Source organism: Lactuca sativa, chromosome 9, assembly GCF_002870075.4.
Source record: "Lactuca sativa cultivar Salinas chromosome 9, Lsat_Salinas_v11, whole genome shotgun sequence".
Taxonomy (NCBI): Eukaryota; Viridiplantae; Streptophyta; class Magnoliopsida; order Asterales; family Asteraceae; genus Lactuca; species Lactuca sativa.
In genome coordinates this window covers 167,347,553-167,360,813 of record NC_056631.2, presented here as the reverse complement: position 1 = coordinate 167,360,813, position 13,261 = coordinate 167,347,553, and the positions used below count along the sequence as shown (strand labels likewise).

Genomic DNA, 13,261 nt, shown 5'->3' with positions numbered 1-13,261 from the left:
AGTTTGTTGGTTCTCTCCTTCAATTTAGTTCTACATTGATCTTGCCTCTCTCTCTCTCTCTCTCTCTCTCTCTATATATATATATATATATATATATATATATATATATATATATATATATAGACTTAGGTTATTCTATTTAAAATAATTATTGTGTTATTGTATGCATAAATGTAGGCCAATCATTTTACTTAATTTAAGAAAATGATTAATATATATTATTAAATTAAAGATAATTGAAAAATATCATCTAATTTCATTTTAAGGGTATTTTAGAGAATTGAGATAAATTTAAAAAAGGAAAATTCCATATTTTTTGGGATAATTAACTCTCTTGATTTTAAAATTCTAATTTTTTTAATTACTTTAATTTTAATTATAACGTAATGTTTTTAATTAAACCCGATTTTATTCTGTTAGAATCATATTTTGTATGAATTTCAGGATAAATATTTCTATTAGAATGATATTCTATGAGAATGTCAACACCGACTAATAACACATTTTTGGATACAACTTCAAATTTTTCATTACATTCTTAAAAAAGTAAAAACGTCATATAATAGTCTATGACAATGAAATACTCAATAATAACAAATAAAAAATATGTATATTATTCGACCTAAATATTCTAGCAGAATATATTATTACATATACTCCTATCATTGTATTGTAGATTATTCTATCAAAATAATAACTCTTTCCTTGATCATCCATGAAATTAGACATTTAACGAAAATAACTGCCATGAATCAAATCATGTAAGAATAATATTTTCTGAGAATGCTTAGAATCAATTTCAAATTTGCGGTCCGTTCTTTAAACATCAACTTCTGTCAAAGCAAAACCAGATTGTAGTTTAGATTCCAACAGAATTGGAATTCATGATTCCATTCCAATAGAATTGAAATTCATGATTCCATTCCAACAAAATCGGAATCATGTGCATCAATAGAATATGGAAATTTGCGAATAGGTTCACCATCTCCAATATCCACATCAAACACGTATTTACAAGTTTTTGTGGTATCAGTAAAAAAGAATACAAAAAAAAGTCAAAAGTCAAAAGGCTGACCATAATCATATTGTACTCCATCAAGAACTGGGCGCTTCATGCCATTGCCATCATCAGGCCCATCAATTACTTCCCCTATCTGAAATAGGAAAAACAAAATGCTAATTAATGAGAACTCACACCTGATTGATGACTAGAATCCAAATCATTTAGTGCATTAAACATCATTCAGAATAACACCTTATCCCATGTTTGATTCTGCCTATTCCATGCATATGCAACACCATTGTCACCCTCACAGACAACAATTGTCTGTCCATCTTTGGTACCTGATCATCACATTTGAATTTAAAAACTTTTTTCCCAAATCTTTTAAAGAACAGTTGTTCCAAGATTACTGCATTTGCAAACAAATCTCAAAGATGTTGTTATTAAAAGTATTATATATATATATATATATATATATATATATATATATATATATATATATATATATCAAAGATGAATCCAAAGAGTATTATTGTAGTTAATGAGACGAAGAAAATGATAAGCTACTCAAACAAACAAAGACAACTTTGAATCCCCCAACAATTAATAACCATAATTACCCAATTGAATATCATAGAATTCTCAAATAACAATAAAAAAAGTATTTTCATGTGGTGTGGCCCTAATATTGATGGTACCTGGAACCTGCAAAGCTTCTAGACCAGGTAATTCCTGCAATTTCAACCCTCTAACTCGTTTCCTAACAAAAACAAAATCAAGATATGATTTATTAGCAAAACTTTAATGATACTATGTATTAAATCTTATACTTTTTATACAAAGGGCGAAACTGGAAAGATACCTGTTGCGCTTGTAATGAGAAAGTAGAAAAGCATATCCCTCAAGTTCTTGGGTCTCAACTATCAAATTTTTATGTGCAGTCCAAACACGTGCAACCCCATCCGATCTGCCTTCGATCCATTCTTCTCCCCCTTGATTGGACCGCCGATGATGAAATATGTAACAAGGAGGGGCTTGCCAAAGATCGATTCCTACCCTCGTTCATAATCTCCAGCCACCGTCGGAACTTCCATCGACCAAAACTACTTCACCCTCCTTTATCTGTGGTTGCTAGAGATGAGATCAAGAAGGCCTAGGGCAGATCATCGAAGATTGATGCCACCTTACCTCACGAGCTGCTTCTGCTTATTTGACGACGAAGATTCCTTCGATTGTCCTCATCGATCACCCTTAGCTCGATCTAATGAGCAGTTGAAGAGGATGGGTACATTCAGATTCAAAACTAATTTCAATTATTGATGGGGATCGGTGGAGGTGGTGAGGCGTTGTTGTAAATCGAGGTGGTGTATGTCGATGGAAGTTTTTTTTATGGTGGAATAGGGTTTTTGATAGTGAACGACCGTGTATATAAGAATGAGAAGAAATTAGGTCAAAGTCAAAATAACTAGCATAATTATAGGAAATATTTGTGGAAGTTATTTATAAAATTACTTTATTACCCTTATTTATTTATTTAATTATTTAATTTTGATTGGTCAATATTCATGCATACAATAACACAATAATTAATTTAAACACCTGAACCTAGCTCTCTCTCTCTCTCTCTCTCTCTATATATATATATATATATATATATATATATATATATATATATATATATATATATATATATATATATAACCGGCTAAAACTGATTTTTTTTTTGGGATTGTACAATTATGCACATTGTACTCTTTTAAAGCCGACCCTGCCCACCAGCTAAGGACCCGAGCTGTATACTTGATCCATCCAAACACCAATGGGAACACGTGTTCTGCTACTTTCGCCGGTGAAGAGGGAACCTTGTTCAAAATTCTGTCATTTCTCGATAACCATAAGCACCACAAAAACCCATAAGTAATGCTCAAGGTTATTTTCTTCTTCTTGGAGTAGTGACCGTATTGGGCCGCATAGTTTATCAAAAGTTGTGGCTACTTATATTACACCAATTGAACACCTTGGCTCTCTCGCAAATGTGCGATCAATCAAAATATGTTATGTGTTCTCCTCGACATTTTGGCACATTTGGCAATAAGTTGAATTGACGATTATACCCCTCTTGGATAATAATACCGTAGTAGGAATTCGATCTAAATAAGATCTCTAGATAAATATCAACACCTTTTATAAGCACTGCATTGACCCATTCCATGATCTTTGGCGAGTGATCGAATCAATTTGCTCCCTAAGAATATTGAATTATCCGATTTGCCAATGTGAATTTCCCAAGAGTCTTTATCATTCGAGAAGTTGTATGCGCTAGGGGTGTGCACAAAACCGCACAAACCGCATAAACAGCCCACACCGCACCGCATAATGCGGTTTTCAATGTTCGTGGTGCGGTTCGTGGTTTGTAGTTTTTGTAAACCGCAATATGTGGTGTGGTTTGTGGTTTATGCTTATATATATATATATATATATATATATATATATATATATCATTACCTATATGTTCAAGATTTGCTTTTATGTGCATGCAAGATTTGCTTTTATGTCCACGTCAACGAGCTTCTTCCCTCCTCCAATACGAAGTTTTTGGGCGGCTATTTTTAACGTTTATGGTGTCAGCAGCTTCACCGCCTCATAGATGTTAGGTTTGTCTTGTAAGCTGAAACGTGCAACTATATCCTTTCTACTCCTTCTCAGCCAATACGAAGGCTGTTACCGACCATTCTTAACTTATATGTTGTCATCTGCTTGCCTCCTCCACACTGTCTCAATTAGTGGCCTTAGGCTCAGTTACTCTCCCTTTTCCAAGGTCGTTCCCTTTACCGCCACCCTCTCCCACTTAAACGTCACACCTGCCTTCAAGCTTTTGTGGATCCAGACTTTCAGAGGCTAATTCTGACGTCGCGGGCAAGCTGACTTCCTAGCAGCGACAACATGAATATGGTTATGTTTCTTCTTAATCCTTTTCGTTAATGGAACTATAGATTTAAACGACTGTTAGAAAATCGTGTATATTAAGATATGGTGGTGGATGGTAGGGAAGTTTTATTTGAGGTCGTATATTATAAAAAGTTGTTTGGGTGATGAAACCAATGCATAAATGTCACATTCCAGAATAAGTTTAAGACGCATATAAGATGTTTGATGAAACGCTTGATAGAGAAGTCAGCTCATATTTGTACATTACAATTATCAAATGAGTGTTGTTGCTCATCTTAAATTATAATCCTTACTGTAAATTGTGATTGTGTCAGCGGGAAGCTCTGATATGCCTATTTCTTGAAATAAATTAAATCTACCTTCGGTTGTTGACATTGGAATAAGATCTGTAAGGTTTGAATTTTAAGACTTTTTTTTCAACCTGATTAGTTTATAATTTATTACACTTATGACAGGGCTTCTATAAAATCCAATGGGAGAGAAGAAAACAACTTTGCACTAGGTTCGTATGAGGGCGGAATGGCTCTTTTGACTGGTAGCGGATGTACTAGATTACTAATTAACCCCTTCATTTATTGGTTTGTGTTGATTACCATCTATCTTGATTGCAAACTAAATCTTATAGGTTTTGGACCAAGTACAAAACTAACTGAGACATATTTAATGGAAAAAAATTTCATTTTTTTGTTGTCAACCTTTTTGCAACTTAATTACATCAGCGGACCTGTAAGGATAACATTTATTAACAGAATATGAAGGGCCTATCAACCCAAGAATGGCAGCTCGTATGTTTTAACAGAGAAAAATAAAGAGATGATCACCCCATTACAAAGAAATGTCAGTCACCCGGTTTTCTTCAATTGTTCGGTGGAAACTGGAGGGTTCACGACCCTTGTTTTCTACAACAGTATGATTGAAACTTCTATCTTCTTCTCTCATATTGTTTTCTATTTTCATCTTTCTTGTGTGTTGATATTTGACTCACATACTGAGAAAACAATAGAATTTCTTTTCTATTTGGGTGGTGTTTCTTATCAAGCTCTTTATTTTTCTAGGAGATCTATAATTAAGGAACTAATTTAATTGGGGTTCTGAGGTTATTAGCCAAAAATCATACCCTAAACCTTTACAAGAATCTTATCTTTGACAACTTAACGGAGTACAATTTTTTTTATTGTTTGTTTTAAACAATTGTCACATGAGATTATTTTCAACCATACATGCAAACCATATTTTAGTTTCTTGTTTCCTTATGTGTAATTATTCAGTTTAAGTTTTGTAATTATTGATAAATGTTGAGGTTAGACCTAATGAAAGACTTTAATTTACATGAGTATGAGAATCAAGCTCTTCAGATCTCTCATAAGAGGTACAGGTTTCACTTGTTTTAGATTTTACTTTGTATGCATCTGTACTTGAAATCTAAAATTCATTTTTGTGTTTAGTTAATTGTTATTCTAGAGTTGGTAAGGATTGGAATTCATGAATTAATATACTTGATCCTGGGAAGGGGATTTTCACTTGTGTTTTGCACATTATATTCCGATCTTTCGAGAGCAAGATCCTGATTAAGGGATAGACTTTGATTTCTGTATATTAGTATCTTATAGTGGTGGAAATTTAGATTGATTTTGAGTTTATCAAAGTGATTTTTTTTTTGTGTTGGTGTACATACTTGAAACACTTGTAGAGATCCAAGAGTGCCACAATGGAGTAAGAGAAGTGTAATGGAAGCTTTAGGAACGGTTGGAGGTATGATTCAATCAATTTATATATAAACCCCACAAATATTTTTTTTAAATAACCTATTCGTTCCATCTTGATTTAAAGATAAACTAATTTAAATGAACTACTTAAATTGTTTGAACTGATTCGTCTAAATTGAATCACCTAAATTAGAATAAAACAGCTCCTACATATGAAAAAACCACCTCCTACATAAGAACAAGGTCAATGCCTCAATGGTTTATAGAAATTGTTATAAAACATTAGAAAAATGACCATGGATTGAAGAAAATAATGGTGATTGACCTCTTGAATATCTGTTAGGATTCTTGTGGGTCAAGATTGCAATGCTAAATTGGCTTATCAGAATTCAAGTTGTTGATTACAGTGATGGTAAAATAAGTACATATTATGATTGATGTAACCATTTTTGGTAAAAAAAAGAGTCAAATATAAGCCACCACTCAATCATTATAGAGTAATCTTTTACATAGAACATGGCTGCAATATTATTGGGTGTTCTAATTGGTTGTTCTATATAAAGATTCACGATGCTATTTTACACCATTTACCCTTATAAATTATAATATCTTATTCTTTCCCATTACTTTCAGGGACTTGCTTGGAAATCAATTATCTTGTTATAACATAGAGTTACTTTTGGACAGATCAAGGACTTGATGGCTCACACCAAGGTTCGGTACTTTCAAGTGTATACCTGAACAATAGTAATATCTTTTGATTTTGACAAACTAAATTTTTTTTAATTAAATAATAATAATAATAATAATCAAAATACAAAAACGAATTGCTTCTTAGAGGCAACCGTCTCTCTTATAGATTCTTAATTCGATATTTTGCAACTATAATCATATCAAATATGTGATTTATTTCCTATATATAGAGTTAATTAATTATGATAATAATATCCTTGTATTTTGTTTATTAAAGTTATATGTAAGCTAATCACCTTAATTTTGTTGTAGGGTGGATAGCCAAAACCTTTTTGACTCTGCTAAAATAAGAAGAACAATGTGTCATAATAAGTAAAAATATAAAAGAACAAAGGTTTTTAACAATATGTAAACTAATTACCTTAATCTTGTTATAGTTCCATCTCCCACATTTTTACATATTTGCCCTTATTTATTTTTCCTTATAGCTCTCAAAACTTCTTGTCATTTCAAATATTTTTTAAACAACATTTTACTTACATGTCCGGTTAAAGCACCACGTGATGGCTTATATTAAAGTTTAAGCTTTGCTCTTTCATGAGGGTATTGTTGTCTTTTTCACATCATGCTCTAATTATACAGGTGAAAAGGGTAAAAATAAATTAAAGCAACATGCTATAATAACAAATCACCAAATTCATCAAAGGTCAACTAAGTATGAATTTTTTTTCAATTTTCTATAAAGAGTAGTAAGAGGACAAATGTTTATTTGTTTAGGGAACTATATGTGCGGAAAATAAAGTGAAATGACGATTTTGAAAAAAATTACAGGTAGTTGGTTGCCAATTTCAATTTTAACTATTGCTTTAAATATTAAATATTTCAACATTTTTTTCTTTAACGTGATACATGTATTGCTATAATTGTTTAATTTGTTAATATCATGTTTTAATTAGACTGTTTCATAAAATTCATAAACTTGTGAATGTTTTGGGTGAAATATTGCAGATGATGTAATTGAAAGTTGATTTTTGATTTATGGCAGGGTAAATTTTGAATAGGTAAAAGCAAGAAGGTGCAATGTATGAGCCTATGCATGAGTTAGTATGTTTGGGATATTTCAAAGACAATGTCTATCAGGATGCATCTGCAAACATGATTATAGAGATGGATGCAAAACCATACAACAAACTAAAAATTTAAAATATTCCCTTCTTGGCCTCTTCATGTTCCTCTTTCTTCTTTTTCTTGCAAGTCTTTATTGTTTTGGTGAAAGTCTTATCCATAATCTTGTGTTTGTAGTAGGAGGATGCTTCACACACATAACACAATAGTTGAACCTTTGAATCTCATTGTTGGATATATAGTTTTAAAGGTAAGCATTAATATATATACTGTCATTTTGTTTTTTGAGTTTAAAAGTGATCTTAGTGAACTAATTTACTTTTTTACAGTGATATTACTGGTTTGGCAAAGCACAAAATTTAACCTCCAAGAAATGGCTACTCATCATAATTGTACCATTTCCTCCTTTTCTCTTCTAACCCTATTAAATAAAATCACATATAATAGGAATTACACCAAACTCATCATTAGGAGCAGTAGTATCAGATCAAGCAAGAAGTTGACCAAAAGACCCTACATGAGTCGGTTCTTGGTCTTTGCCTTCCATCTGTTTTTCTTGATGGAAATCAGTGGAGATACTACTAGAAAAATGTTGTTTCTTTCTTCACACAGACAGGAAATTGGTATAAATATTGTTTTCCCTATAATCACTAAAACTTATCTGACTGATCAATTCTCTAGGGCCGTGATTATCACGGCCCTAATAAGTTTCCTAGTATATATATATGATCAGATACATGTCTATTATTATTAATTATAAAAAACATTATTAAATTATTATGTACAACAAATTCTAACGAGTTCAAAATACCAAATTGGTCGCTAAACAATGTGACAGTATACAAACATTGTTTCAGTTTATAACAAATTCTAACCCATTTTTGTCTATTTATAAAGATACTTGACAAATTAGGTATCAAACTATATTAATTATATTAAATCAATATCTTTGGAAGAATAAAATTAAATTTATCATGGAAAAATATATCTAACTAAGTGCAAACTCTATTTTGGATTTAGCCGACAGATAACTTTCATTTTCACAGTAGGATATTAAAATTGGTGGGAAAAGTAGCGCTAATCTTAAATATTACTAAAAGAGAAACCTTATGACATCATCTTAAATAATCTAGACCATTGATTGTATTTCAATCTTATTTTTTCCACCCTTAGATCAAATTGCTGACATCATCTTCCCCATATGGAATGTATTTAATTCCAATAAATGTTTTCCAATCATCAATCAATAACTTCCATTCGTTGAAATGGAATGTATTTAATTCCAATGAAAGCTTTCCATATTTTACATCTTGAATTTTCAGTTATGAAGATTTTAATATGGTCAATTTTAAAAACATATTACTAGCAAATCATTTCAATCAAGGCTTAATATCAACCATTAATATAAATCCGTTTATATTAGTAAACCATTAATATAAAATATTTTTTTATTAGGAAATCATTAATACCAAAAAATTATATTCAAATTATCACATACATATACGATTCATCATTGAATCCGCGACTCACATTTATTTTTAATCGTTTCTTTTCTTCAAATCTTCTCCTACAACATCGTTAATATTGCTTATAACTTCCATCATCATTCTCTGCTATAAACATTCGCTCTTGTGCGCTAGAAGGTCAGTACATTCTTTCGCTTTTTATATTTTTTTCGATTATTTTTTGTTCCTATATCAAATGTATGTATTCATATATTTCGATTTTCTTTGTCACAAATTACATGAAATCAGTTCACTACTTTTCTGAAACTTTTCAAATAAACATGAAAAGATATTAGGTACATTTAACAAAACAAAAATTAACTATCTTGGGAACTGACATTAATTATGAAAATGTTACTTTTATATATTAAAGATGATTATGATTTTTTTTTTTAATTTTTATGTCATAAGAATCCGGTTAATTTTGGCATGATTTTAAAATATCATTGAAATTATTATGTTTTTGTATATCATATCAACCTACTTTTTTATCTTTGTATAGTAACAATAAAATTTATTAATTTACACAACAAATATAGATATTTCAAATTTTGTAATATTATTATACCTTACAAAATACAACTCCCTCCAAAATAAAATTTCGCCAGTAATTTCATCCATAATTTCAAAAAATTTAAATTTGTATTTTCTTTATATAATTTTTTTTTAATGATCTTGATTTTTTTTCTCCAAAAGTATATCAAACATTTACGTCTTAGATAATGCTGCCCTATTATAATAATTATTTTCCAAAAGTATATCCGTTTAATGAGGAATTTGATATAATAAAGAAAGTGAATGTTAATTAAAATGAAATATATATTCCATAATTATTACATGAGTTTATTAAAAAAATTAATATCAAGGTGTAAACATTAAGCATTTTTAAAGTGAAATTTCAGAATACATACAAACGATGATGTTGTACAATGAAATAGAAAATTGAATAGACTGAAAAAAAACACTATTAAAGCAGTCAATCTTGAAAATAACATTGTTATGAAAAATTATAAAGTAAGATAAAAATTATAAGATATTAGGAGATTTGTAAAAAGTACATTTAGTAAAAGCGTTACGGTTATTATAAAAAATAAGACCGTTAAGATTAGTGAAAATACAATATATAAACTAAATTATCACAATAATAATGAAATGTCATTATTTGATATTTCATATAATTGACAGATATATCAAATTACATTGATGATATACTAAAATTATTCAAAGTTGCGCCAAAACTAATGCAAAGTTCTTGCGAACACTAAATAAATAAGAACAAACATAAAAGCTAACATTTATATTTATAATCAATTTAAAATAAACCAATCATGATTTAGAAAGAATCTCCATTGATGATATATTAAAATTAAATCTATATAACATTTAACATTTTATAAATTATATTACATAACTTTATTTGAATAAATGAAATAGTTGTCAATATTTAATGCAATAGAAAAAACGGTATATTGGTTGTCAAGATATGTTTAAATTAGGTAACATTAGTATGCAAGGAACGTCTAATTAAAATGCTTATAAATATATAAATATCATAACTATATGAGAAGAGGAAAGTCGTTCAACTAATAAAACAAAAAATAATGTCTACAAAGAGATCTTTCAATGATTATATATATTTATCGTTTTCAATGTATTTTTTACACATTTCAATAATACCAATAACCATATATTTTTTTATAATCATTATACAATATCTATAAACGATTATATGTTTTTTATGCGTTTCCCGCGTTTAACGCGGGCTATAATCTAGTATATATATCAAATTAGTAACGATGTTAGGGATATTAAAACAATCGTTTACCACAGATAAATACAACTCGTTATTTGTTATATGATAAAAAATCATTTAATCGTAGTTACTTACATACTAATGCGTATAAAACTTAAATACACAATAACTTATTTGTTATTCACTTTACCGCACCAAAACCGCCCGCACCAAACCAAACCGCACCACATAATGCGGTTTAGAACCTTAACGGTGCGGTTTCCAAAAATCTCAAACTGCACATGTGGTGCGGTTTGCGGTTTTGACTCTAAACCGCACCAAACCGCACCGCGCACACCCCCAATATGCGCTAATCACATCATGGAGTTGGTTTAGTTCAGCCAACTCATCAGCAGAGGAGGGGGTTCTCTTCCGTCCGGCCACATATCCATTTCGTCTCTTCTATCAACAATATTCATTGATTCTTTTTTTTTTTTTTTTTTTTTCTAATCTATATAAATGCAGGAATCTATCGACCAATGAAGAATTTTCGATCCATGTCTAATTCCAAAGATTGGTCTTAACTCCATTACCTACAACCACATACAAAAAGTTAGTAGGGACAATCCCCATTTTTTTCGAGATGGTCTTTTGCCTTGTCGATGTTTTTCCACGCTCCTTGTATCGTTTTCTTTGATAATGCATGAATCGAATGGTTTTTAATATACACACTTTATTTTGATTTTTCCCGACTTACAAACATGAGATATTATGTTTTGTATTTAAAAACATACAAAACGGATATGTAATAGAAGGGATATCCAAGCCCCTAAAGACTCAACTTAGTTAAATGCTATATTTTATGTATAAAATATTAGAACTATATAAACAACGGTTTTTAACATACAAACTCCATTTTGATTTTTCCCCACTTAGAGATATTAAACGTACATATTAACATGATATAGCCAATACATAAAATTTACGCTCTCACAAGTGTGGAAATTTGCTCAATTCTTTTGCTATCAAAATATTCCAACTCCTCTAGAGCTAAAGCTCTCCATTTCTCTGCTAATTGCCCTTTACCCCCTTCATTTCTATCCATTTCATTTAACAGTCCTTGTATTTTACCTGCAATGGATCCGTATCTTCTCAATCTTTCAATCTCATCGTGGCTCCCACCACCTAATATGGCTCCGCAGGCGGCCCCACATCCATGGAGACAGCGTCGTGTTTGACTACTCAATTGGTCAAACTCAACGTCGGAATCTTGACCGGCGACCATCCCTTGTGAACCGACGGCTCGTGTAATCTCTATGATCACTTTCAGAATATCGTCGGAGTTATCACCGGCTGGATCCATGGACCTCGCAAGTAACTCGAACCCAAACGGCAGAATCCCATCTCCGGTGAGAAGCTCGACATTGGGGCCAAATTTGTGTGAAATTTTGGGTTCTGTCTCTGGATCGGACTGGAGACTGTTTGTTAACATGAGATGATCATGGGTGTATATAGCAGCATGCATGAGGTGAATTGCCGACGCTGCTACAATTGCATCTTCACGGTTGCCACCGACAAGCTCACACGCGGCGACGCACAACGCAGATGCGGTGGTTTTGGGTGCCGCAAATGTCAAGTGGTGCATCGGCTCGAAAACGGAAATGGGCTCACGGATGGGGATGGCTTTTTTCAGGTGGGAGTCGATATCGGAATGTATGGAATCCCAGTAAGATAGGTTTTGGGCCACACCGGAGACTATCGTACGTCTAAGGTAAGCCGACCGTGCCGGCGAGGTAAATGGACGGCTTAGATTTGTTCCGGTGAGCGAAAGACGTGCGCCGGCCATTATTGAAATTTGAGTTTCAGAGAAAGCAAAAGCATGTAAAAATGGAGATCCATGGATGAGAATGAGATATAAAAATATTCAGCATCTCTGATAAGGGACGTACAAGGCTGCTAAAAGCCTAAAACGGTAGCGTTTTGGATAAGACTTACAATTTGGAAAAAGAAAAGAAAAAGTAATTCCAACTTCCCTAACACAAATAAATAGTCACGAGGAACACGCTTGTACTCCAAAATTGATAATCATTGTAGATTTGTAGATGGTGTTTTAATAATAATTTAAAAAATAATACATTAAAGTTTTATTTACTTGAAAGGAACGTGGAACTGACTACTGAGATTCAACTTTTTTGATTATTTAAATGAAAAAAAAATTAAGAAATCTGCAATACAATTATTTATAATTCTTTATATATAAAAAAAACTCTGCAAAAAAATACTCTATTAATGCAAAAGTCTATCATTGATTCCTTTTTAGCAATTATTTAAGCCCCTGTAGGTATTTAATCTTCATCCCCTCTGTATCTTTCCGAACGTGTTTAATATATCAAAGTTTATATCATGATAATATGATGATATCAATTATCAAAGGCGGTGGAAAAAAAGATATCGTCAATAAACTATAAAAAAAAAAATACCCTATATAGGGTTAGGTTCATGTGAGATGGCTTAATTTTGTAAGACCGTTAGACGTATTTTTTTATTT

At 31.3% G+C, this 13,261-nt stretch overlaps 1 protein-coding gene across 1 annotated transcript; it reads right to left on the bottom strand.

Annotated features, from left to right (window-relative positions):
- Window positions 1-11,555: 11,555 nt before the first annotated feature.
- LOC111912757 (heterodimeric geranylgeranyl pyrophosphate synthase small subunit, chloroplastic) lies at window positions 11,556-12,719 on the bottom strand. The gene has a single exon (XM_023908499.3). It carries the CDS (start codon window positions 12,557-12,559, stop codon window positions 11,696-11,698), a length of 864 nt encoding a protein of 287 aa, XP_023764267.1. The 5' UTR covers window positions 12,560-12,719; the 3' UTR covers window positions 11,556-11,695.
- Window positions 12,720-13,261: the final 542 nt, after the last annotated feature.

Coding starts and splice junctions, on each gene's coding strand:
- LOC111912757 (XM_023908499.3), bottom strand. CDS start 12,559: ATGGCCGGCGCACGTCTTTCGCTCACCGGAACAAATCTAAGCCGTCCA.